The sequence below is a fragment of the Abramis brama genome (genome assembly GCF_963993115.1).
Source record: "Abramis brama genome assembly, chromosome: 25".
Classification (NCBI taxonomy): domain Eukaryota; kingdom Metazoa; phylum Chordata; class Actinopteri; order Cypriniformes; family Leuciscidae; genus Abramis; species Abramis brama.
The window spans coordinates 1,354,716-1,377,575 of NC_139987.1; the positions used below are offsets into that span (position 1 = coordinate 1,354,716).

At 40.2% G+C, this 22,860-nt stretch overlaps 1 protein-coding gene across 8 annotated transcripts in view; it reads left to right on the forward strand.

Annotated features, from left to right (window-relative positions):
* The window catches only part of wrn (WRN RecQ like helicase), a 37,253-nt gene extending 14,872 nt beyond the window's left edge, over positions 1–22,381 (forward strand). For 2 of the 8 annotated variants that reach the window (XM_084104390.1, XM_084104391.1), the window contains exons 14-36: positions 551–659; positions 928–996; positions 3,266–3,348; positions 3,454–3,560; positions 3,673–3,860; positions 4,562–4,736; positions 6,365–6,546; positions 6,637–6,738; positions 7,508–7,600; positions 7,681–7,810; positions 8,057–8,227; positions 8,605–8,702; positions 9,012–9,075; positions 9,153–9,238; positions 9,378–9,459; positions 9,630–9,742; positions 10,189–10,303; positions 10,956–11,078; positions 15,286–15,448; positions 15,540–15,664; positions 17,254–17,373; positions 17,709–17,858; positions 21,310–22,381. In XM_084104390.1, the coding sequence (XP_083960516.1) occupies positions 551–659; positions 928–996; positions 3,266–3,348; positions 3,454–3,560; positions 3,673–3,860; positions 4,562–4,736; positions 6,365–6,546; positions 6,637–6,738; positions 7,508–7,600; positions 7,681–7,810; positions 8,057–8,227; positions 8,605–8,702; positions 9,012–9,075; positions 9,153–9,238; positions 9,378–9,459; positions 9,630–9,742; positions 10,189–10,303; positions 10,956–11,078; positions 15,286–15,448; positions 15,540–15,664; positions 17,254–17,373; positions 17,709–17,858; positions 21,310–21,423 (2,762 nt within the window). In that variant the 3' untranslated portion in view covers positions 21,424–22,381. Of the gene's footprint in view, positions 1–550; positions 660–927; positions 997–3,265; positions 3,349–3,453; positions 3,561–3,672; positions 3,861–4,561; positions 4,737–6,364; positions 6,547–6,636; positions 6,739–7,507; positions 7,601–7,680; positions 7,811–8,056; positions 8,228–8,604; positions 8,703–9,011; positions 9,076–9,152; positions 9,239–9,377; positions 9,460–9,629; positions 9,743–10,188; positions 10,304–10,955; positions 11,079–14,753; positions 14,910–15,285; positions 15,449–15,539; positions 15,665–17,215; positions 17,374–17,708; positions 17,859–21,309 lie in introns of those variants that run through there. The other 6 variants (XR_014604647.1, XR_014604648.1, XM_084104394.1 and 3 more) reach the window with 6 other exon arrangements.
* The last annotated feature ends 479 nt before the right edge of the window (positions 22,382–22,860 follow it).

Below are 22,860 nucleotides of genomic sequence, written 5' to 3' on the forward strand. Positions count from 1 at the left end.
TTTACTAAATGATTGTGTAGTCTTTATAGTTTGTTTTCTGAGTAATTGTTTATTTTTGTGAATGGTTTAATGGTGTTTAGTCAGTGTACATCTTTACAACACACACGTGTCAGTTTTAGTTGTAGTTCAGGGTTAGATATCTTTTTTTTTTTCTTTTTTTTTTTACGTTTATTTTACCAGGAAGTCTCATTGAGATCAAAAATCTCTTTTACAAGAGAGACCTGGCCAAGGTAGCAGCCATACATAAACACAACATAGTAAAAAAATACTATCATTCTGCAGGATCTGCATTTCTTGGCTCTGTTGTGAGATTAGCGTCTATCAGGAGAAGTATTTAGGAGGAGTAGTCTTCAGCTATTAAGCATTTGTGTGTGAAACGGAATGTTATCGCCCAGATAATCTGCTAGACATGAAGAGGTTAAAATATTATAAACATTTAGATCATGATTTTCTGTAAGGCTGCTTTAAAAACAATGTGTATTGTGAAAAGTGCTATACTTGACTTGGTTTGTGTTCAAATGTGTGCTCGCATGAAACGCTGTGTTGGCAGGTTATGGGAAGAGTTTGTGTTTCCAGTTTCCTCCGGTGTACTGTGAGAAGATCAGCGTGGTCATTTGCCCTCTCATCGCCCTGATGGAGGACCAGGTGCTTCAGCTGCAGTACGTCACAGTTATCACATCAGGCTTGACGACAGATCGCCATATGACTCTTCCATCGCGTTATGACCTTTTGAATGTGCATTCAGGGCTGTAGTTGAAAGCTCAGGTTTGGACATGTAGTGGAATGGTCAGCCTGTAGATGATACAACGTTAATCACTGTTTCAGAAAAAGAAATCCCATGGGCAGCTCTGGGAAGTGCATTGTGTGTGTTGTGATAAATCAGTCTCATTCATTCATCTTTCATTCGTCTTTGTGTTTGTGTTGCAGGATGTCAAACATCCCTGCTTGTTTTCTTGGATCTGCTCAGACCAAAAACCTAATTGAGGAAGTGAAGAGGTGAGAGGCTGTTTGGCATCAAATACTCGTGTGCATTGACATGTCCTGCAATGTTACATGCTACACTACATGTAAAAAAACAGATTAATAATGGGGAAAAATTTATTATTAAGCAGGTACTATACAGGACTTAAAGTACCCCGTAGTCAATTATTTTATCCCCTAAAACTCACCTTTGATCACCAAAATGACATATTGAAACATTTTTTTCCTTGGAAAAAAAATTCTTCATTCTTAAATAGGGAAAAGAATAATAGGGAGAAAACATGGTTTGTCTTAAAGCACATTAAAAACACCACAACACAGATATATAAACAACATTAAAAGCTGGATTTTCACCACAGGGGGACTTTAAGTGAAATCTATATTTAAGTTGTAAGGCTGGAAGCTTACGCTGCTATTTTGAACCAATAATCGGAACAAAAGGCAGATGAAGGATGACGTGTATAATTGAAATATTTATCTGACTCCAATATAATTAATCTGACTCCATTAAAGTTGTTGTTATTCTTTAACCTCTTATTCTTTAAAGGTAAAGGTCTTTCTTAGAACTGATAGGAAAACGCAGGATTTAACCTGAACGTTTAGATAACGATAGTTATAATCACTTTAGCTTTCAACATAATCGGTGATAAAAGGAAAGATTCTCAAAGCCTTTAAAGCAGGCAAAGTTATTTATTAAGTTACATGTTTAAATATACAGACAGTAGAATGGAACAACATACTGTATAGAAAACTTAGTTGTAACAAATAATGCACTGTCATGCAGAAGAGGCCGTAAAAGCCTTTCTTGTAGTATGAGGTTACGCACCGGTGTGCGGGAGTGGCGGGGTTAAAGCCTTTCTCCTAGATCAACCGTTACCTTTCCTTCTTATACCCTGAGCAAAGCATTGTTAAACATGAGTGGAATACCAACACCAAACCCAACCGACAGGAAACCAAAAGATGAGGCAAATGGTTGGTGATCCAGAGGGGGAGAAGAACATTAACATCTTCTCCTCAATGCATGTTTAACCAATAGTACCTATTGTACATTAGGATACTTTAATATCTCTATTAAGTTCACCACCATTCATTTCAGTTTATAGGCTGTCAGATGAGACCAAACATGGCATAGTTGCATATTAGAACACACTAGTAAATAAACAGTATGTAGTTGAACACATATGTCCTGTGAAGCAAATGGTACAGACGTGTCATTGAGGCGCAAAACAATTCCGTCTCTCCCGACAGAACCATCCTGTGCCTGGAGTGTCCCAACAGTCCTCAATCAGCATATTGATGAATCCCTGCACTAGATAGGCATTAGCATACTGTGATGATGAAGGCCATTGTGCCATGTTTAATTCACATGTATACCTTTAAAAGGCTTTATGAAGTACTAGGGCAGTAAAGAGTTCTGCCCATATTTGCTCAGCCCTACAAAGTTTATAGTCCCCTATAAACACTGATCAGCACGCATAAATACAGCTCATCAAAGCTCGAACCAATGAAGTTTGTTCTCGCAGGCCAAACAAAGAACAGTTGAGCTTCTGTTTACCTTATTTGATGAGCTCTATGTGTGTCTGTTGATCAGCGTTACATCTTCATATAAATCTCCCTTCAGAAGGCCTGGATTAAACTTCTCGATATGCATATTCATACTTTTATATGGATCATATGGATCTCTTTATGAATTTTTTATCGTGTCCGAGTTTTGGGGAATGGACTTTCAATAGAGTGGCAGAAATCTTCATTTGTGTTTCAAAGATTCCGACTTTGCTCACATAGTGTATGACACATTTTTTTGTGTAGTTTTTTTAACCTTGTTACACTTGTGGTGTTCCTGGTCAAAAATGACTGATCTACAAAATATTTCATACAAATCATTGACCTGAGCTTACGCACTTTTTGTGCACTTTTTTTCACTCAAAAACTGAGGTGCATGAGCTCAGATCAGCGAGGCCTGCGGTCCATCAGTTCCAAAAAGTAACACAAAACCTGTCCTAAATAAAAGAAAACAAGTGATGATATAGCATAATGAGAGATTTACAAGCAATGTCCCACACAGCACAAGGACACCTAACAGAGATGCTGTGGAATGACCTCGAGAGCCAATGACCAATTTCATGACATTTTATGACCAATACAGAAAACCAACTGTATATTGTCCCTTATATTCATATTGTCTGTAACATTAAATCTTGAGGTTGATTAAAAAGTAATTGGCATGTCATGCTGAAACTAAAGCTGATTCAGTGATTGATGTTTCCCGTTGTCTGGTCTTCAGGGGTGATTTCCGAGTGGTGTACATGACACCCGAGTTCTGCTCTGGGAATATTCCTCTGCTAGTGCAGCTCGACACGAGTCCCGGTGAGTCCAACACCAAGAAATGACCAAAGGATGTTTGAAATTATCCAGTGCTCCAGCGTAACTGAGGAACTTCTCTACTCTGTGTGTGTGTGTGTGTGTGTGTAGGTTTATCACTGGTTGCGATAGACGAGGCTCATTGCATCTCTCAGTGGGGTCATGATTTCAGAAGTGCGTATCGTGACCTGGGGAAACTCAAGAAAAATCTCCCTGGTGTAAGTCATATTTGCTTTTGATTTGTCATTATAAAGCTATTGACCAGTCTCACTCAGTGATTGATTTTGATCATCCATTCATGTTATTCCTAACACGCTATTCTTTAATCAGGTTCCTATTTGTGCGCTCACGGCCACCGCGAGTCCGTCTATCCGTGAGGACATCGTTAAGAGCCTTCATCTGATCAATCCCATGATCACCTGCACCTCGTTCGACCGGCCGAACCTCTACCTGGATGTCAATCGCAAGTCCGGTGACGTTATCCAGGACCTCAAACGATTTCTGGTTAAAAAGAGAGGGTAGGCCATGCTGATTCCTCAAATAACTTAAAGAAACATTTATTTTATTTTGTTTTAATTTATACAAGTATTTTGGCTCAGGATTGCCTAATGTACTGTTCTCAACCAGGGGCCCGGGACCCCGGGGGCCTCACCAGGCTTCCCCATCCCCCTAAAAATAAGACAAGACAAGCTTTAAAATAAGTTACGAGATGAAGATGTAAGCTGAAACTTATTTTAATTCGTTCCTTCAACAGCTGCCAATTCTATTTGCGTACCAGGATTCTCTCAACCTGGATATATGCAGCAATTATAAAAGTGTGATTTCTAGACCTGAAATGTTTGAATATGCGATTTATTTTTTCTTTTTTTTTTGGTTATTTCAAGCCGCAAAATATTTTATTAGTTTAAAATTTTCTATTTGTTAGTAATATATACTGAGTAATATATACTTGGATATATATAAAAAAAAAAGTCCAAGTAATCATTAACAACTTTAAACTTAAACTTTAAATTTAATTTAGTTATTTCACTCCGGTGTCCACTCAGGAAAATGTAATACCAGCAGTTTAGCACAACAATTGAATGCAAAATCTACTAAAGAACTGGTCTTTGTCTTACCATCTCCACTTTAACTCTAATCTTCTGCATCCGATAAGAGTCCCTTTACACACAGTACAGATTTATTTTTGAATGTTAGTCTCTCTCTCTCTCTCCTTTAGGGGTGGTTTTGAGTTTGAAGGCTCAGCCATTGTGTACTGTCCATCAAAGAAAGAGGCTGAGCGTGTGACAGCGACGCTGTGTAAGCTGGACATCCCATGTGGAGTTTATCACGCAGGGCTGAGCATCAAGCAGAGGAGAGAAACACAGCACCAGTTCATGAGGGATGAGATCCAGGTGAACGCCATTCAGCGTCCACTCATAGTGTTCGCCTTGGGCCAGAAACAGAAATGTAGTTTTTAAAAGCTAATTTTCCTCTCTCTTGCTGTCAGTAGCTGTGTGTACGATTGCAATCGGACAGTGGGAATAAAAAAAGTCACATGTAAACACTTCAATCGGAATGAATTGGCCAAATCCGATTGAAATTCTTTAAACCTTTTCTAATCCGGTTGATAGAACATGTAAACACTTGATCGGGTTGAACACCGAAACTGGAAAGTACTGCTCATGTGCAGTGATGTCAGGGCGTGTGACGCGTGGAACGAGCGGTTGTTGTTGAATATAGTGTCATATAGTGTCATATAATCTAGATTCGTCCGTGAAGTGGAGCAGGACAGGCGTTTGTTTCGGACTCTCATCCACAGAACTTCTTGCTCTTGAACATCTGGCACAGTTTTGGCTGTGGGAAGGTTTTTTTCATGTTCATGTTTTTGGTAACACTTTACAATAAGGTTCCATTTGTTACAGTTAGTAAATGCATTAACTAATATTAACTAACAATGAGCAATACATTCGTTACAGTACTTATTGATCTTTGTTATCATTAATTAATTAAAAATACAACTGATCATTGTTAGTTGACGTTAGTTCAGGTTCGTTAACTGATGTTAACAGATACAACGTTTGATTTTAATTTTAATGTATTAGTAAATGTTGAGATTAACATTTAAGTGAGATTAATAAATGCTTTTGAAATGTTTCATTGTTAGTTCATGTTAACAAATGAAACCTTATTGTAAAGTGTTAGCAAGTTTCTGTACATGACCTCTGTTATGATTGGGTAACTTTGCATACTGGTGTGTCTCACACTGTCAGTTTGATTTATTTTAGTGTGTCTGATCCACAATTCTTTATTATATATGTATATAGAGAAATAAATATATATGAAATCTTGGTAACACTTTACAATAAGGTTCATTAGTTAATGTATGATAGAACATGTCATGTTCTATAAAACTAACATGAACTAACAATGAGCAACACATCCGTTACAGTATTTATTAATCTTAGTTAACATTAAGTAATAAAAATACATCTGATCATTGTTAGTTCATGTTAGTTCAGGTTCATTATCTGATGTTAACAAGATTTTAATAAAGTATTAGTAAATGTTGAAATCAACATTAACAAAATAAATGAAGAAGTATCGTTCATTCTTAGTTCATGTAAACTAAGGTAGTTAACTAAAAAACCTTATTATAAAGTGTTACCGAAATCATTTATGGACGGGTGATTTTAAATTAAACATTTTCAGATAATTAATAATTTTGATAATGGCATATCAAACTGAAGAGCAAATGATCACCAGGAGTCAAGACATCTGTGTCTCAGCATATTGTCCAAAAATATATTGCATTGAATATTTTATTGATGGATGAATGCATTTATGTAAACTCTTCACGCCACACTGCCTGATCCGCAGCATCTCGTCGTCATCAGGTGCCAGCATGTGCAGCTTTTGCACGGCCTCTGGTGGTCATTTGCTGATGACATCATCACGTGAGCTGGGGGAGATGAGCTGGTTTCGGTGTTCGGTTGGTAGGGCGCTCCGTCACAGTGTTGTTTCCTCATGGTTTTGTCCGCAGTGTGTGGTGGCCACCGTGGCGTTCGGGATGGGCATCAATAAATCTGACATCAGGAAGGTCATCCACTACGGGGCTCCCAAAGAGATGGAGTCGTACTATCAGGAGATTGGGAGGGCCGGCAGAGACGGGCTGCCCAGCGCCTGTCACGTCTTGTGGATGCCTGGAGATATGGCCCTGAACAGGTGAACACTCACCCTTCCTGAACTAGCTGGACTTACAAGACGTTTTCTGATGCGCTTACTTAAAATATATCTGCTTTTGTTTCCCGGAAGATTCATACTCAATCAATCCAAAAGTGAGCGCTTCAGAGGCTACAAAATAGACATGATGGCAAAAATGGAAAAGTATCTAAATTCAACCAAATGCAGACGAAAGTAAGTGAATTTAATTTTGGGTGAATCTCATGAAAGAATATTTCATCTCAATCAAAGAAAATGTGTTGTTACTAAGGGGTGTAACGAGACCCTCATGTCACGATTCGATACAGATCACGATATTGAACTCGATGTGATATTATTGCGATACTCCAAGACATATGATAGAAGGTTCACAAAAAATGTACTCTTGATTAAAATGCTAAATTTGGTGTTACATTGAGTGTGTAAATGAATAGTCTTGGACTTGTTGCTGGAAACCCAAAGCTCAGGACAATAGAGACGCCAGAATAACAATATTCATGATTCTGGAGCTGAAAATACAGGATTATTTTAGATGAATATGTTTGTTCTCTGTCACTGACTAGATATATTTATAATAATGTATTCCACTTTTTACTGGTAACATCAGACATTTGGCATTATCAGGAGCCACAAATATTCCCCCAGTGCATTATTATACATTATATTCAACATAGTAGTTTAATGTAGTACTGACACTAATAACTATACAAAATACATATTGTCACTATCCACGATACATATTGTTGCATTTTTGTATTGCGATATATTGTGACACAATTATTTGTTACACCCCTAGTTACAACAACAAAAAAACTCATTGCATTACAGCAAATTTAGTGGGAAATATTCCTACATAACATTATTATTATTTCAGTTTTACATATTTATTAACACTTACAATCCTATTGAGATTTTGTAATGTAAAGGCGATGATTTTCTGAGCATTGTGTGAATTGTATCGTAGGTTGATTTTGTGTCATTTCGAGGACAAGCGCCTGAGGAAAGTGACGTCGGGAATTCTGGGTAGCAGTGCGTGTTGTGATAACTGCAGGACAGGGTGAGTGGATCTGCTCTCTGTGTGTCTTCAGACTGCTGAGTTCATGGAGGATGACATGCGTTATGGTGTTGTGCTGTCAGTGTGAACAGAGGCGATCCAGAGCCGGTCCTGCAGGACTTCGGCTCGTGTGCCTATCAGCTGATGAAGGCCGTCAGCACTATGGATGAGAGGTTTGGCATCACAGCGCCCATCCTCTTCCTGCGGGGCTCAGTACGTCACACACAACACCCCTTAACATACAATAACATGCAAAACCAAACCCTCTGCCTCAGAATGTGGCCGAGTTTGTTTTATGTCACTTAATTAAAATCAATTACTAACCCAAAAAGTCTTGTCTCAAGATGAGGGGACGCAAAAATAAAAAATATGTTTATACTGCATCAATGAGGCCTTTATCTTTCACACATGAGTTTTTAAATTCAGAACAGAAATGAATATGTGTGATCTCTGCTTCAGAGCTCTCAGCGGGTTCCCGATCGCTTCCGGAAGCACTCTCTGTTTGGCATCGGCAGGGACGTCTCAGACACCTGGTGGAAAGCTCTCGGCAGAGAACTGGTGGCTGAGAAATATCTGATGGAAGCCACAGGCCACAACAAATTCAGCACTCTCTGCAAACTCACACCCAAGGTACTCACACCCAAGATTACTCATCAAGCTTTTAGTAAAGCATGTTTCGGGGTGCGTCGCCTGAGGGGGAGAAAGGTGGGACTGCACTTTCAGCCGAGAGAAGAAACGCTCATTGGACAGTCCTTTCAGCACTTTATTGGCGGCAGCATGAACTCTGCACTGGATTTATTGTCTGGATGCATTCAAATCTCTAAAACTGCCTCTCATGATGGTGGTATTTATGTTAAAATATTAATAGGGGGATTTTTAGATGCCAAGTACACTTATAGTGTATGTTAGAATTATTACAGACTTGTTAAATGTTAAATCTTCAACAATGTTTTCAATGCACACACCATGATGTGTTCATGGAGATTGTTTGTGAATGTTTGGCTCAGGGCAGATCGTGGCTGAGTAAAGCTGAAGATGAGCGGCACAGGCGACTCCTGCTGCAGCCCAACAGGGATCTGTTCATCAGAGCCATCACCGTACCGCGGTAAGACCCGCACACACATGTGCACTGTGTAGGTGAGGACACACCGGGTCCACGTGGCAAACCTGAGTTAGAGGGTTGTGGCCAGTTTATTTTGCTCACAGATTCCAGTGACTTCAATCTAATACATGGCTTACCTCTAATGAACATTTTCTTGTGTTTTTTGTCTTCAGTGATTTACAATTTGTTAGCTTTTATTTTTTATGTAACATTGTGAAAGGTGTTCTTTTGTTGCAGAATAGCAGGCACTGGACATTTTTCTCAATGATCTCTGTGTGCATTTTTCATTATATTCCTGGTGTGTCTTTGCAGGAGAGAAGCAGATCCAGCACATGTTGTGTTTACTGCTTCTGACCCGCAGCCAGATTACACTCGGGTCAGTGTCAATGCAGAAATCTTCCTTTTGAATGAACCGTTTTACTTTTAAATGCTTGATTTTATTGTTTTCTGCAGCCCTCTCTTGTTTCTTTTCAGAGGTCAAAGGTAAGTTCTGGAGTTGATACGCCTCCGTTGGTGGAGAAAGCAGTCTTTCCCTCAAGGTATGAATTATACATAAATATTTATTGAAATTTTGACTTCAAATTGGCATTTTTCTTTGATTATGGTTTGTGTATGTTGTTCAGAGGTTTACACCACTTACTGTGTCACGTCACAAACTGTCTTGGCATGTGTTTACAGATCCGCTGCCAGACCAACCCAGATCCGCACTGAAGTCCGAGCCCAGCCTCCAGCGGTCTCTGCTAGAGAGATCCAGCTACAGGTACTGAACGTAGATCAGCTCTGCCACTGTGAGGATCAGCCCAGTGCTGACATTTATCAATCCTTCTGATTTCTTACAAGTAACTGAGTGATTTCTGAAAGTCCACACAGCAGCGTACGTCTCTGGAAACAACATCCAGGATCAAAGTCTTGTTTCTTCTGTTTTTGCAGTCTGAACTGTATGGTAAGCTGGTGTCTGAGCGTCAGAAGTTAGCTAGTCTCAGAGACATCCCACCAGCTCTACTGGCTACCAATAAAATCCTGTTGGACATGGCAAAATTAAGGTAACGTTTGCTTGAAGGAAAGGGTTTGTTGGCCTTTGGATAATGTAGGATGTCACATTTACTGTTGCTCTGTGCAATCTCGCAGACAAAATCTAGTTATTCTAATAGGAGTCTGGAATCTGTGCCACTGGGAGTTTTGCGTGAGGGCGAAAAAGTTCCCCATGATGCAGATTTTTCTATTTTTGTCACTTGAATTCGCCGTGCTGACCAAGAGAAAGCTGCTTGTATTGGAAGAGTCTTCTGTATGAGCTGTTCTTCAAACATCGCTACGCTATTGACTGTAAACAATGGACCTTATGTGACCGCACTTTGTTAAAAAAGCCAAATTTGTCCTGACGATTTAAAAGAAGAAATAAACCAGTGTTATAAGGTGGTGATGTAAAACTTAGACAGACACGACTGTCATATGTCATATTTTGATGCTTCATGTGGTCTTCGTTTGGCAGGCCGTGCTCCACATCCAGCTTGAAGCAGGTGGACGGTGTTTCAGAAGCCAAAGCGTCCATGCTCACGCCTCTGATAGAGGTCATCGCCCGCTTCTGTCAGACACACAGCTTACAGGTACTCATAAACACTGCACATTGTGCACTACTCTCCAAAAGCTTGGGATCAGTACGTTTTGTTTTGAAAGAGGATTCTTATGATCGCTTGCATTATTTGATGCTTTTTTTCTTATTTGATCCAATAAAAATGTATCATTGCTGAATAAAATGACTAATTTCTTTAAAAATGTGATCTCAAACTTTTGAACGGTGTGCAAAAATATTGATAGTTTGATGTGCAAAAATAATGACTGTAGGTCACACTTTATATTAGGTGTTCTTAACTACTATATACTTAACCATCAGATTTAATACACTTACTAATGACGTACATGTCGGTGCATTTTAATTATATTTAAAGTAATTGCATTTAAATAGCAGTTGTAGTTATACTCTTAAACACCCTATAAACCTACTTTACTTTACTTTACCCTACTTTACTCCTAAAGCCAACCGTACCTCAAACTTATTAGCAGTAAACGTGCGAGTGCATAGTCTTGTGGGTATTTTATGTTAGTACATAATAGTTAAGGCCACCAACTTTTTTTGGATTGACCTGTCAGCATCCAGGACCATGTCCATACATTTTATGATGGATGTTACTAATTGATCATCTTTAGGATGAAGTGTTACACTGTATGATTATGATAATGAGTTGTTCTGTGAATCAGGCGGATGTTTCCTCCAGCTCGCCTCCACCCGTCCCAACAGCAGGCATAGCGTCTGTGGGCCAGTTTCTGCCGGAGAGTGTCTCCGTCACTTACAGACTGTTCCAGGTGGAGCACAAGAGCATGGTACGACATTCCCCTCGTATTACTCGCCTTAAGTGCAGTCTCGCTCATGTGTTTTTGACAGAATTATTATGCCCAATGTCCATCCAAAGTGGAAAAATATAGCAGTGTAGCCGGGTCAAGGCAGATGAGGATGTCAGAGAAGGTGAAAAGGAACAATAATAATAAAAAAAATACTTCCAACAATGCACAAAAATTAGTTGGAGTTGAAAAATATGAACATGTATGGATGTGTTTGGCATGAGACAGAAAAAAACATACAAAGATGCAAAACAGAAGATAAACAGCTTCATTGTGAAGCAGCAGCAGTTGCTCAAATAGGACTGGGAAACATTAACTAATTCTTTAAAGGCACAGTATGGCATTTTTCGCCACTAGGGGTCGCTAACCTATTTACAATAACAAAGGCGTAGTTTGATGACGCAACATTTGCTAAGAATTATGGATCTTGTCGTCAACGTCAAGCCGACCGATCTAATAATGTTTATGGATGACTGAATACATCGATGTTTTTATCATGACTGTGATATGAAGCAGTTCGGGATTGCTAAGAGACAGCTATCAGCTCCACACGCGACGCGAGTCCCGCGGATATAAAAGGAATATGGACATTTCATTCTACCAAACTACACGCAGAATTACTACTCACAGGTCAGTTTATTAGACAAATTAAACTTGTGAGGTAATGCAGCGCTGTTTCACTTGGTCTAACATTAACACACTAGCACACTAAACTGCATTTGAATGTGTTGAAATGTATGTGTTAGTTTGTCTGTATGAGACTAGCAGTAAACTAGATCAACATTAGAATAACATACAGATCATATTCTGACATTGTATCATTGTTGAACTATAAAACATTTAGTTTTATGTAAATGTGCTCACCTGTTTAATAAAGTACATGTAGAAGCGGTCGAAGTCTCGGACGTGGAGCTCTCGTTTATATACTGTCTATGGGAGCTCTCGGCATCTTGAAAACACCGCGCTGATATTGATTCTCGTTTTAGTTCTCCTTTTTTATCCAAAGTCTGCTTGCCATGGTCCATAATGTTTGAACGAAACAACAACAGCGTGCAGATAGATATTGCGAACTACAAAGTTGTCCGCGTCTGTCGCTTTGGTTACTATCAGACGGCTCTGGTTCATAGCTTTGGTTGCCATGGCAGCACGAGCGGAAACCAGGGACAACGCGGATATGACGCCATTGACGGCGACAAAACGTAAATAAAGAAACGTGCCGTGTCTTCGAATTAAATTAAAATTTCTCCTGGTTTGAAAGTTGTTGGAGACAGTCGGGATAATGTAAGTACACAACTAAAAAATATATATAACATAGATATAGTGATTTTTGCTATTTTTAAAGCAAAAAAGTTACATATTGTGCCTTTAACGTTTACATGAATTCATTAATTTTAGGTTCAGTGCACTAAAGATGTACTCAAGTCACTGTCTGTTAGATGAATTGCATCAAGTGAGTTTTGGGCGGATGAACTGAGCGTGGTGTGATTGAGGTGGTGTGTTTAGCCACGGGACGTTCAAGCTCAACGTTTCCTACGGTTTCCGGGTTGAACGACATGTTTCCTAGAAACGGTGTGTAACGGGGTTTGAGACACGTTCTCTCTTGTTTGGTGGGTGTGTCAAAAATGTCAGCCTCAGCAACATGTGTGTAAACCACACGGTATTAAAGAGACTCTATGGGTCCAAGTAAAGTCCTTTACAGACGTGTCCGCTGCCGCTCGGTATACGCAACAATTGAAGATATTAGAAGACATGTTTGTCGTAAGAGTTTTATAGTAACAAATATACCATATCAACAGTGATCAGCAATAATGATAAGCCTAATACACACAATAAAAATAATAAGGTCATATAGATCATAACACAGTCTCGGAGGTGAGAAGTGGATTGTCCTTCACCTGAGATGCGAGGCAAATGTTGGATCACAGTAATAAGGAACCACAGTTTCCACAAACCCCTTCACTCGATTGGGATGTTCTCTTGTATTCTGGACTGCGAGGGCAGTGACAGTAACATCGAGCGTATTTTGTATTTACACGTATTTATACCGATTTCACCAGGATCTGAAAATTCTTCAAGAAGAGCACAGAGAATGTCCTTCTCAGCTGCCGTAGTTGCCACTCTTGCATCATCAGAACAGGGTGTTCAACGCACCACCGTTTCCGTTTAAAAAACGTTTAGCAACTTTTTGTCAGGGCTGAACGCAGCCCTGGTAAAGCAGCCGTTGTGGTGTGTGTGTGTGTGTGTGTGTGTGTGTGTGTGTGTGTGTTGTGTAGAGGCATGTGGCAGACACGCCCGTGGCTGTGGTGTGAGGTAGAGCTGGACCCGAATATTCGTTCGGTGGGTTGGTATTCGATTAAAAAATTTGACATTCGAATATTCTTTTTTTTTTTTTTCTCGAAACGGTTCTCATTCGCGCTTGAATATGTTTAACACTATAAAATCTGCCGAAATACAATACTCTTTTTTTACAATTATCTTATATAGCCTATAGCCATTTTTAATAGGATGGACAGTTGAAGGAACCCAACCTCTTATACTCAATAAATATATTTGCTTCTTCTTGGCCTACTAAAGTGTTCCAGCAACGGGAGTGTTCTCTGGCTAGAGCGCAGAACAGCGGAGTGTGTGTGGACAGAAGTGCAGAACAGCGGAGTGTGTGTGGACAGAAGTGCATGAGAACAGCGGAGTGTGTGTGGACAGAAGTGCAGAACAGCGGAGTGTGTGTGGACAGAAGTGCATGAGAACAGCGGAGTGTGTGTGGACAGAAGTGCAGAACAGCGGAGTGTGTGTGGACAGAAGTGCATGAGAACAGCGGAGTGTGTGTGGACAGAAGTGCAGAACAGCGGAGTGTGTGTGGACAGAAGTGCAGAACAGCGGAGTGTGTGTGGACAGAAGTGCATGAGAACAGCGGAGTGTGTGTGGACAGAAGTGCAGAACAGCGGAGTGTGTGTGGACAGAAGTGCATGAGAACAGCGGAGTGTGTGTGGACAGAAGTGCAGAACAGCGGAGTGTGTGTGGACAGAAGTGCATGAGAACAGCGGAGTGTGTGTGGACAGAAGTGCAGAACAGCGGAGTGTGTGTGGACAGAAGTGCAGAACAGCGGAGTGTGTGTGGACAGAAGTGCATGAGAACAGCGGAGTGTGTGTGGACAGAAGTGCAGAACAGCGGAGTGTGTGTGGACAGAAGTGCATGAGAACAGCGGAGTGTGTGTGGACAGAAGTGCATGAGAACAGCGGAGTGTGTGTGGACAGAAGTGCATGAGAACAGCGGAGTGTGTGTGGACAGAAGTGCATGAGAACAGCGGAGTGTGTGTGGACAGAAGTGCAGAACAGCGGAGTGTGTGTGGACAGAAGTGCATGCCTGAGCTTGTGGAAAACAGAATAATAGAAACAAAATGTATTAGCCTTTTTACCCGTTATGATCATTCTAAATTAATCTCGTTTTTAATTTAAGTTAATTTTGTTTATCTTTATTTAAATTTTGTTTTTTCTTTATTTAAATTTCGTTTTTCTTTATTTAAATCTACCCTTTACTGTGTCAGTAATTTGTTAGTCAGAAAAATATTAGACTACCTTTAAAGTATTGCTCAAGTTAACAGACCTGTGTGTGTTTGTGTGTGTGTGTGTGTGTGTGTGTGTGTGTGTTTAATATCACTAGTGCAGTGTCCGTTCTCGGGGCACATAAGCCCTGTCCGCATGAGGTGCGCCGCTTCCCACTCGCGCTGTTCTGTGTAGTTTATTAAAAGTTTATTAATTCTGAACGTGACGCGTCTCGCGTGTCCATCTATATTGCACCTAATGCAACACTGCACTGCAAGTCGATTGGATGAACGGTTCTCGAAATAATCAAAATGCAAACGGACAGACAGACACAGAGAGATTCCTGCCTTCATTAGAGAGAAGAATATGTTCAGCCCCCTCTCTCCGAAGCTTTGAATATCCGATGTTCATTACTACCGAAGCTTTGAATATCCGATGTTCATTACGACCGAAGCTTTGAATATCCGATGTTCATTACGACCGAAGCTTCGAATATCTGATGTTCATTACGACCGAAGCTTCGAATATCTGATGTTCATTACGACCGAAGCTTTGAATATCCGATGTTCATTACGACCGAAGCTTCGAAGCTCAAAAAATGGTATTCGGACCAGCCTTAGTGTGAGGTGTGTGTTGTGTGTGTTGTGTAGAGGCAGGTGGCAGACGCGCGCTCTCTGCCCGTGGCTGTGGTGGAGTCTCATCTGCTTCAGGCACAGGAGTCGGGCTGTGCTGTGGACACGGGCAGAGCTGGACTCTCGGAGGACCTCTACAACACCATCAGGAAACACATCGCCTCCGCTCCTGCCAGCTCAGGTCAGACACATCAGCACACTATCGCTCATCTAAAAGATCACAGTAATGAATAATTCATCTTTTATCTTACTTCTGTTTTATTCCTCAACAGATCTGAGTGATTTTAAAGCGATCCGCTCTCGTGTTCCTGAAGATATCAGTAACTTTCTGCTCAGGCTGGCGGTTTACCGACTCCAGAGAGACGCTCATCAGGACATCAGCTGGATCGAGCCGCGGGTGCGTCTCACCACTCGCTTTTCATCCAAATCATTTTGTATTAGTTGAATATTATATTTTTTAATTTTTTTATCCATCATGTGTGTATATGTCAGAAGTGGAGGTCACCAGCAGAGGGCAGCACAGTTCTGTCTCTTCTGCGTTAGAGGAACTGATAAACTGATCACTGCTAAAATTACTGATTTCAGTATCAATATTTTTTTTACAGCTGCTGTCTATTATTTATGTTTATACCATGGTCTGGGTGAATACTCGATTCTGATTGGCTGCAGGGTGTCCATTAAAAAGTGATAATGGACACCTAGGAAAGGCGTCCCGTCAATTTGCCTGATGACAGTTCTAAATGATTGCGCTGGCTCAAACTCACTGATCAACTGCTGCGGTCGGGTCGCTGTGGCCACGTTGCTTGGCAACGCCTGTATACGGGAGATATTAAATAGTGCGCTCGACTTAATAAATAAAAACCCTCACGATTTTTACTCTAAAACACATTAAAGTATTATTAATTGATTAAATATTTCTTTCTTTCGTAAGTGACCATGGTATAACCTCCGCTGCGCGTCGGACGGTTCACGCCTCGCCGTCGTCCATTAATACCTGATAATGGACACCTCGTCGGGCATTAACCCTTACTTAAGGGTTTATCAATTCTTTCCACTTCCTCTGTGGTGAGCAGGATTATTCATGGTTTGATATATGCAAATACTGAAGTTTTCTATGACTCTTTTTTTTTTATTTTTTTTTTTATTATATCTCTGCTCTTAATAACAGGAAAATGAGTTTTATTATCTCAGAAAAATCATGTCCCAGGAAAATGCATGTTGATAGATCCGTCCACTCCTGCCAGTGCTGTGATTCAGGAACACACTGTAGTCGGAGAATCCTGCAGTGTGGCGTGATGTAATCTGTCTTACGCCACTGTATAATGCTGATGTGCAGCTCATGTTGATTGAGACACTAAATGGAATATTTGTACTTTGTACAACAGAAGATTTGTACTTGTACGTATTTTTACATAATTTTTTGTGTGCGTGTAGAATGCACTTTTTCTTGCACGTTTCATCCGAAAACCTTCATGCTGTTCCTCCATGTGTGATGCGTGGCGTACTCTCATCTGTGTTGAGCTCTTGGAGTCTCAGTATTCTCACGTTAAGTCTCAACATCTGCTGTGTCTCTCAGACTGATTACGGCAGACCTACTTTATTTTTCTTAGCTGTCATCCCAGCATGCCTCCTGTCCAGATGTGGCGTCACTGGCTTCTGCAGCTGTAGTCAAGTCTCCTTCATAGCGCTTTTAACAATATACATGTTCAAAGCAGCTTTACAGTGATAATAGGAGATTACAGGAACAGAGATTGTTTTGGCTTACAGCAGCTCTAGAATAAAGTTATTGTCCAGCTAAAGTTAGTTTTACACCTTATACTTGTAGTAAATACACCTTTCCCAGAAGCCTCTGCTAGATTTGATGATAATATTGGTGATGTCTTATAGAAACGGTTTAGTAGATGTTTCCCGCTATTACTTGCTTTCGTGATGGTCATGTGTTCCTCAGATGCCAGAATACAGAGATGACATGTGTTTCTGCTGCAGGATAAATCAGCGGCAGCAGACAGGCCTGCTGTTAAACGTGTGCTTGAAGAGTCACAGCTCGAGTCTGATGTCATGGACACGAGTGAAGATGAGCTCTTCATCAGTATCCCCATGCCGCAGGTGACTGACATCACAGTGTTTCTGCTTATGATTTCTGAAATCAGTGCATATGTGGATAGACTTCACTTAAGAAAGCTGATCTTTCATTAGTTCGCATCTCTAGTCTTCCTTCTGTCCCAGGATCAATGTGGTCCTGCATGATAGTTTAGAGGGAACATTATATCAGATTAAAATGATTATTAGTGTGCGTATTGATGTCCAGTCCCATACTCTTCACTCACTGACTCATTAGTGTCTGATTGCAGCTGAGGTAAATCTCTATTGATGTGATGCATGATTTCTGAAATCAGTGCATATGTGGACAGACTTCATCTGAAAAGCTGATCTTTCATTAGTGTGTCCAGGATGACCCCTGCTCGAGCGCTGGTGTCCGTCTGACGTCACGTGACCCGGGTCCTCAGAGCAGTGGAATGGTCCTGGCCTCCTGGAACCAGGATAAACTGGATAAGGACACGCAAGATCTCTTCAGCGATTCCCCTGTGAAGGTGCATTTTCAAGAACTGATACATAATCATTACACCACAAATAATACACTACTGTTCAGGAGTTTGAAGTTTGGTACATTTTTAAAAATTCATACTTTTATTCATCAAGGATGCTTTAAATTGGTGTCAGTTAAGAAAATAATAGTTACAAAAGATATGTAAAAAAAAAAAAAAAGCACATTAAATTAATCAAGTCACAGCAAAGACACACATATATATATATATATATATATATATATATATATATATATATATATATATATATAATATTATTATTATTTTATTTTTTTTACAATAAATTCACATAGAAAACAGTTTTTATTTTAAATTGTAATCACAATATTAATATTAATTTCACAATGTATTGTTAATAATAGAAACTGCACAAAGATACATTTCTAGTTTCTCTGTATTAAAAAAAGTAAAATATTTTATCATGTGAACTCAAATGAGTCTAGGATACTACGAAGTAGGGATAATGTACAGTCAGCCAGTTATTACAAAATAACCCAGACAAGGTCCCGATCATAAAAATTATAAAGATAAAAAGACATTTGTTTTCATTGATCATTAAGCATAAACATTTTTTAAAAATCTGAATTCGCTACATTGCTACTGAGTGAAAATTGTATTTTGTTTAAAACAGTATTGCGTACAGCATTATTTAATCGTGTTTTTTTTAAACAATAAAACTATGAATATATATATACATTTTGAATGCTAAATAAATTGCAAATTCTTGTCAAAAAGTGACTAGTAAAGACTGTAAAACACTTGAACTTCAGTATTGTTCAGTTCTGAGCACTGTGACTATGATTGTGACATGGATGCTGTTTCTGATGAATGCAGCGCCTTCATCACCTCATCACAGGATGTTAACACACACGTTTTTTAGGTTGTAATCTGAACCCCAACCCTTGGTTTAGGTGTAATCCTGTCTGCTAGAGTCACTGAGCATCAGACACCGGCCCCTGAAGAGCTGAGCACTGTCGCCGCTTTAGCTTGAGCCAACTGTCTTTAACCCCTGCTTGACCTTTGACTCGCACCATTACCCGACACCTCCCATTGTAAGCTCAAAGCCATTAAGGTCATAAGGTTGTGACCTGTGTCACTCCGCTTCACGTCTGATCTTCAGGAGTCCAGGAGGTGTGACAGGATCAAGAAGATTTGATACTTTTGGCCCGTGTTTCTAAAAACAATAAAGGAAAAAGGCGAAGTGAAGTTTATTATGAAGACATTAATAACACAATGTAATAATACTACTTCTTATTAAGACTAATATATTGCATAATGTTAATTTTTGTGTGCGTGCTTCAGGTCTTTTCCAGTAAATTCCCGCCATTACGGTCTAGCGTGCATCGCTCTGTCCTGTTACCACATGATCTGTGACAGAAGCTGGTCTGAAGAGCACGTCCATCATTGCTCTTTTGTCCTGCAGTGACACGAGCCTGTAGATCGATATGAGATCATTAGGGCGTCTCTAAACACACCCTCCCTGATGTTCCCTCGCACAAATGATTTAACATGAAGACTGAACAGATTGCGAGGCAGGGAGATAAGAAGAGCTGGCTGGAAGGAAATGAAGTTTGGAGGGACACATAAATGGCTTATGAGGAATTGTGAGGGATGTTAATCCGATGGTGGGCAGCGCGGGGTTTTCCTCTGTTGATGCAGCTGTCTGCGTCATGCAAGCCTTCAAACCCACGTCTGCTCAGTGCTGTGGCTTAAAGGGACACACTCGGAAAGACAAAACCACACGCATTTTGCGGAAGAGCGTTGTTTTAGTTGTGCTTCAGCTCTGTGGGACTGTGGATGAATATGATCTTCACAATAGATTTACAGTGAACTCTGTTAGAGAGCTTCTTAAAAACACCATCATCTCCGCCTCACTTTTACAAGATTTCAAATCCCTCAGGTCTCTCCATCTCCTAAAGCCAAGCTGATGTTGATTCTTGTTTTATTACGAGCTCATTCTCTTTTCTCCAGCAGACTCTCCTCTCTGTTCGGCGTTTGTTTAAACGGGGGATTCTCCGGAGGATGGAGATTTAGCGGCTCCATGTCAACCTTTCTCGTGTCAATTAACCTCTGCCACCCCTGCCAAAAGTTACACACTGTACCTTTGAAAACCAAACATTGATTTTTCAAGCATCAATTTGTGTGTGAACAGAAAATGGTGGACTGTCTGCGCAGGAATGGAGAAAGACCGAAATATGTCTGTTAGCCAGCTTCAGTACACGTGTTCTTGAGGAAACCAACAGACTGTGTGTGAGGAGGGACGTCTGTCCATATAGCCACCGTTACGATTTCCTCCATTCATACACACGCTCTCGAGTCATTTGATGTTGACTAATCCTGTTCCTTACACACACAGCATAAGATTGAGCTTGGGCCATTGTACTAGTGTCAGATTCAGTCTTAACAGTGATGCTTTTTGGTGTAATGATCTTGTCTTTTCACTCCAAAATCACCATATAGAGAACTGATGGCAGCAAGCTTCTTCCTCTAATCTTTGTAATTATTTGGCTTTAAAAGTTGAGAACTCATAAACATGTGTAACAGAGGCCAGCTACTAAGAGCTGTGCAGATCTCTTTCCCCTGAGAGTAGGGCCAGTTACACCAGCTACGGTTACATGCACCTATAATCCGATTGATGGCTCCGTCGGACTGAAACGCCTTCATTCTGAAGCTGTCGATCCGAATGAAAGTTTGATTGGAGCAAAAGGGGAGGTTAGACCCGAAATAATCCAAGATGCATATGGTTACATACATTTTGTGTCTTACAAATGTACTTTATTTAAAGGGAGTTCACCCAAAAATGAAAATTCTGTAATTTACTCAACTTTACCCTCAAGCTGTTCCAAGCCTGTGTGAGTATGAGTCTTTCTTCCGAACACAAAATAAGATATTTTGAAGGATGTTGGTAATCAAACAGTTGATGGACCCCATTAACTTCCATACTATGGAAAAAAAAATACTATGAAAGTCAGTGAGGTCCATCAACTGTTTGATTACCAACATCCTTCAAAATATCTTATTTTGTGTTCGGATAAAGACTGATACTCACACAGGCTTGGAACAGCTTGAGGGTAAAGTTGAGTAAATTACAGAATTTTCATTTTTGGGTGAACTAACCCTTTAAGAACTGGTCAGTGGAGGAGACTTTACTAAATATTTGCACAAAAAAAAGCTCTTGTGACAGATCTTTTTAGACATGTAATCAGGGGAAACCCGGCACAACTTACATGAGCTCCGGTGACGTGACAGCTCATCATGACATCTACACATGACGACGGGCACTGCACATGTGCTGAGTTTTTGTTCAGAGTACATGTTAATGAATCGGATTGAAAGGTTTAGGGTTGACGTTAACAGAGGTTTGAGCACGAGCGTGAGCTGTAGATGCTCCGGCTGGTCTTTGAGCAGGATTAACCATTGGCTGATGTTCCCACAGACGGCGAGTCAGCCTGCGAAGAGGAAACTGCCTGACTGGGCTGAGCGGCCCTGCGCCCCAGTGACTGCTGCTGCCGACAAGAAGACCAAGAAGAAGAAAGGACTTTTCAGTTGACACTCTGCCTTACTAAGCTGTGTAATGTTTTGATATTTTGTACAAGATTTCAGATCTTTTTTTCTTTTTTTTTGTTAATGGTGAATACTAATATAATCTAGTTCTTCGAGAGCGCCTCATTATTTGCCAGTATTTGTTGTGGAGGATCTGTGAGTGAAGGGGTCCAGAACTCCTCTAGGTATTTTTCAGATTGCTCACACTGTTCTTGATTCGCACAGATCATGTTTCTGATTCTGCGAGTGTCCTGGAGCTGAACGCCACTGTCGATGTGGAAACACTTCTCCCAGGAAACGCCAGCTCCCGGGCCTCAAACAACAGGGACAATTACAACGCCTTCAGAGGACTTATCCCCTGAATTGCTTCATTCCTAGGTGTAAATATTGAGAAAATAATTAAATATTGACCAGAGACCATATGATTTTTGAAAGTTGATATTGTTTATTGCTAAGGAGGAAATAGTTCTGTTAAACATCACAAACACCTGTAGTAGTTAATACAGTACTGATGCAATGTCAGCTAAATGTCAAGCAGTGATTTACATTTGACTTATGCTTCCTGTTATTGAAGCAGACAGCTTTCACAGAGCAGTGTGTGTGTGTGTGTGTGTGTGTGTGTGTGTGTCGGCCCTGTACAATTCACTTTACAAGGCTTTTATTGTCCATTCAGCTTCTGTTAAAAGCACCTGCATTATCAAGCATGTCAGATTTCTGACCCCTCCAAACCTCCCCCGTCATCATCATCAGTATTTCTCTGACAGGACCTTCATCTGATGCTCCTGAGCACTTCCTGTCTCAGTCTGTCTATGGCCAACATTAGCTGAACACGAACAGCTTTAGCACAACTGTAATTGTTTTATGACGTGTGTATGGTGCTTATGTAACCAGTGTAAACCATTTTGTAACCCTTTTGTATAAAAATGTAACAGAAAGAATCAAATTATTAAAGAGATGTAACTGCATCTGTGGAACTGAGTGCCATGAGTCAGGGTTTACCAGTCAGAGCTGAAGAGTCCAGGAGAAATACTTTAGAGATATTTCTCTGATCTATACGGACACATGATGACATGAATGTACACTACGGGACAGAGGTTCATTACAGATAAAACAACAAATCAGACACATTCTTTCAAACCAGCTTTACAGAAAATTGTGATGTTAATGTTTATAATATCTTAATATCTTCATGCCTTGTAGTCACATTTAGCAGATTAGAGCTGGGCGATAATATAGTTTACATTTTGAGACGATACAAGCAATCAAGCAGTTGAGATTTGCTATATAATAAATGCATCACCCTACAGAATACTGTGTGTTTGCAGATAAATCTGGACATACTATATCCAGTTTTATATAAAGAGCTGTTTATTAACATGCTATCAGATAGCAATGATGATATCAATCAAGCATGTTATTGGTAAACTGCACATCTGAACATCTT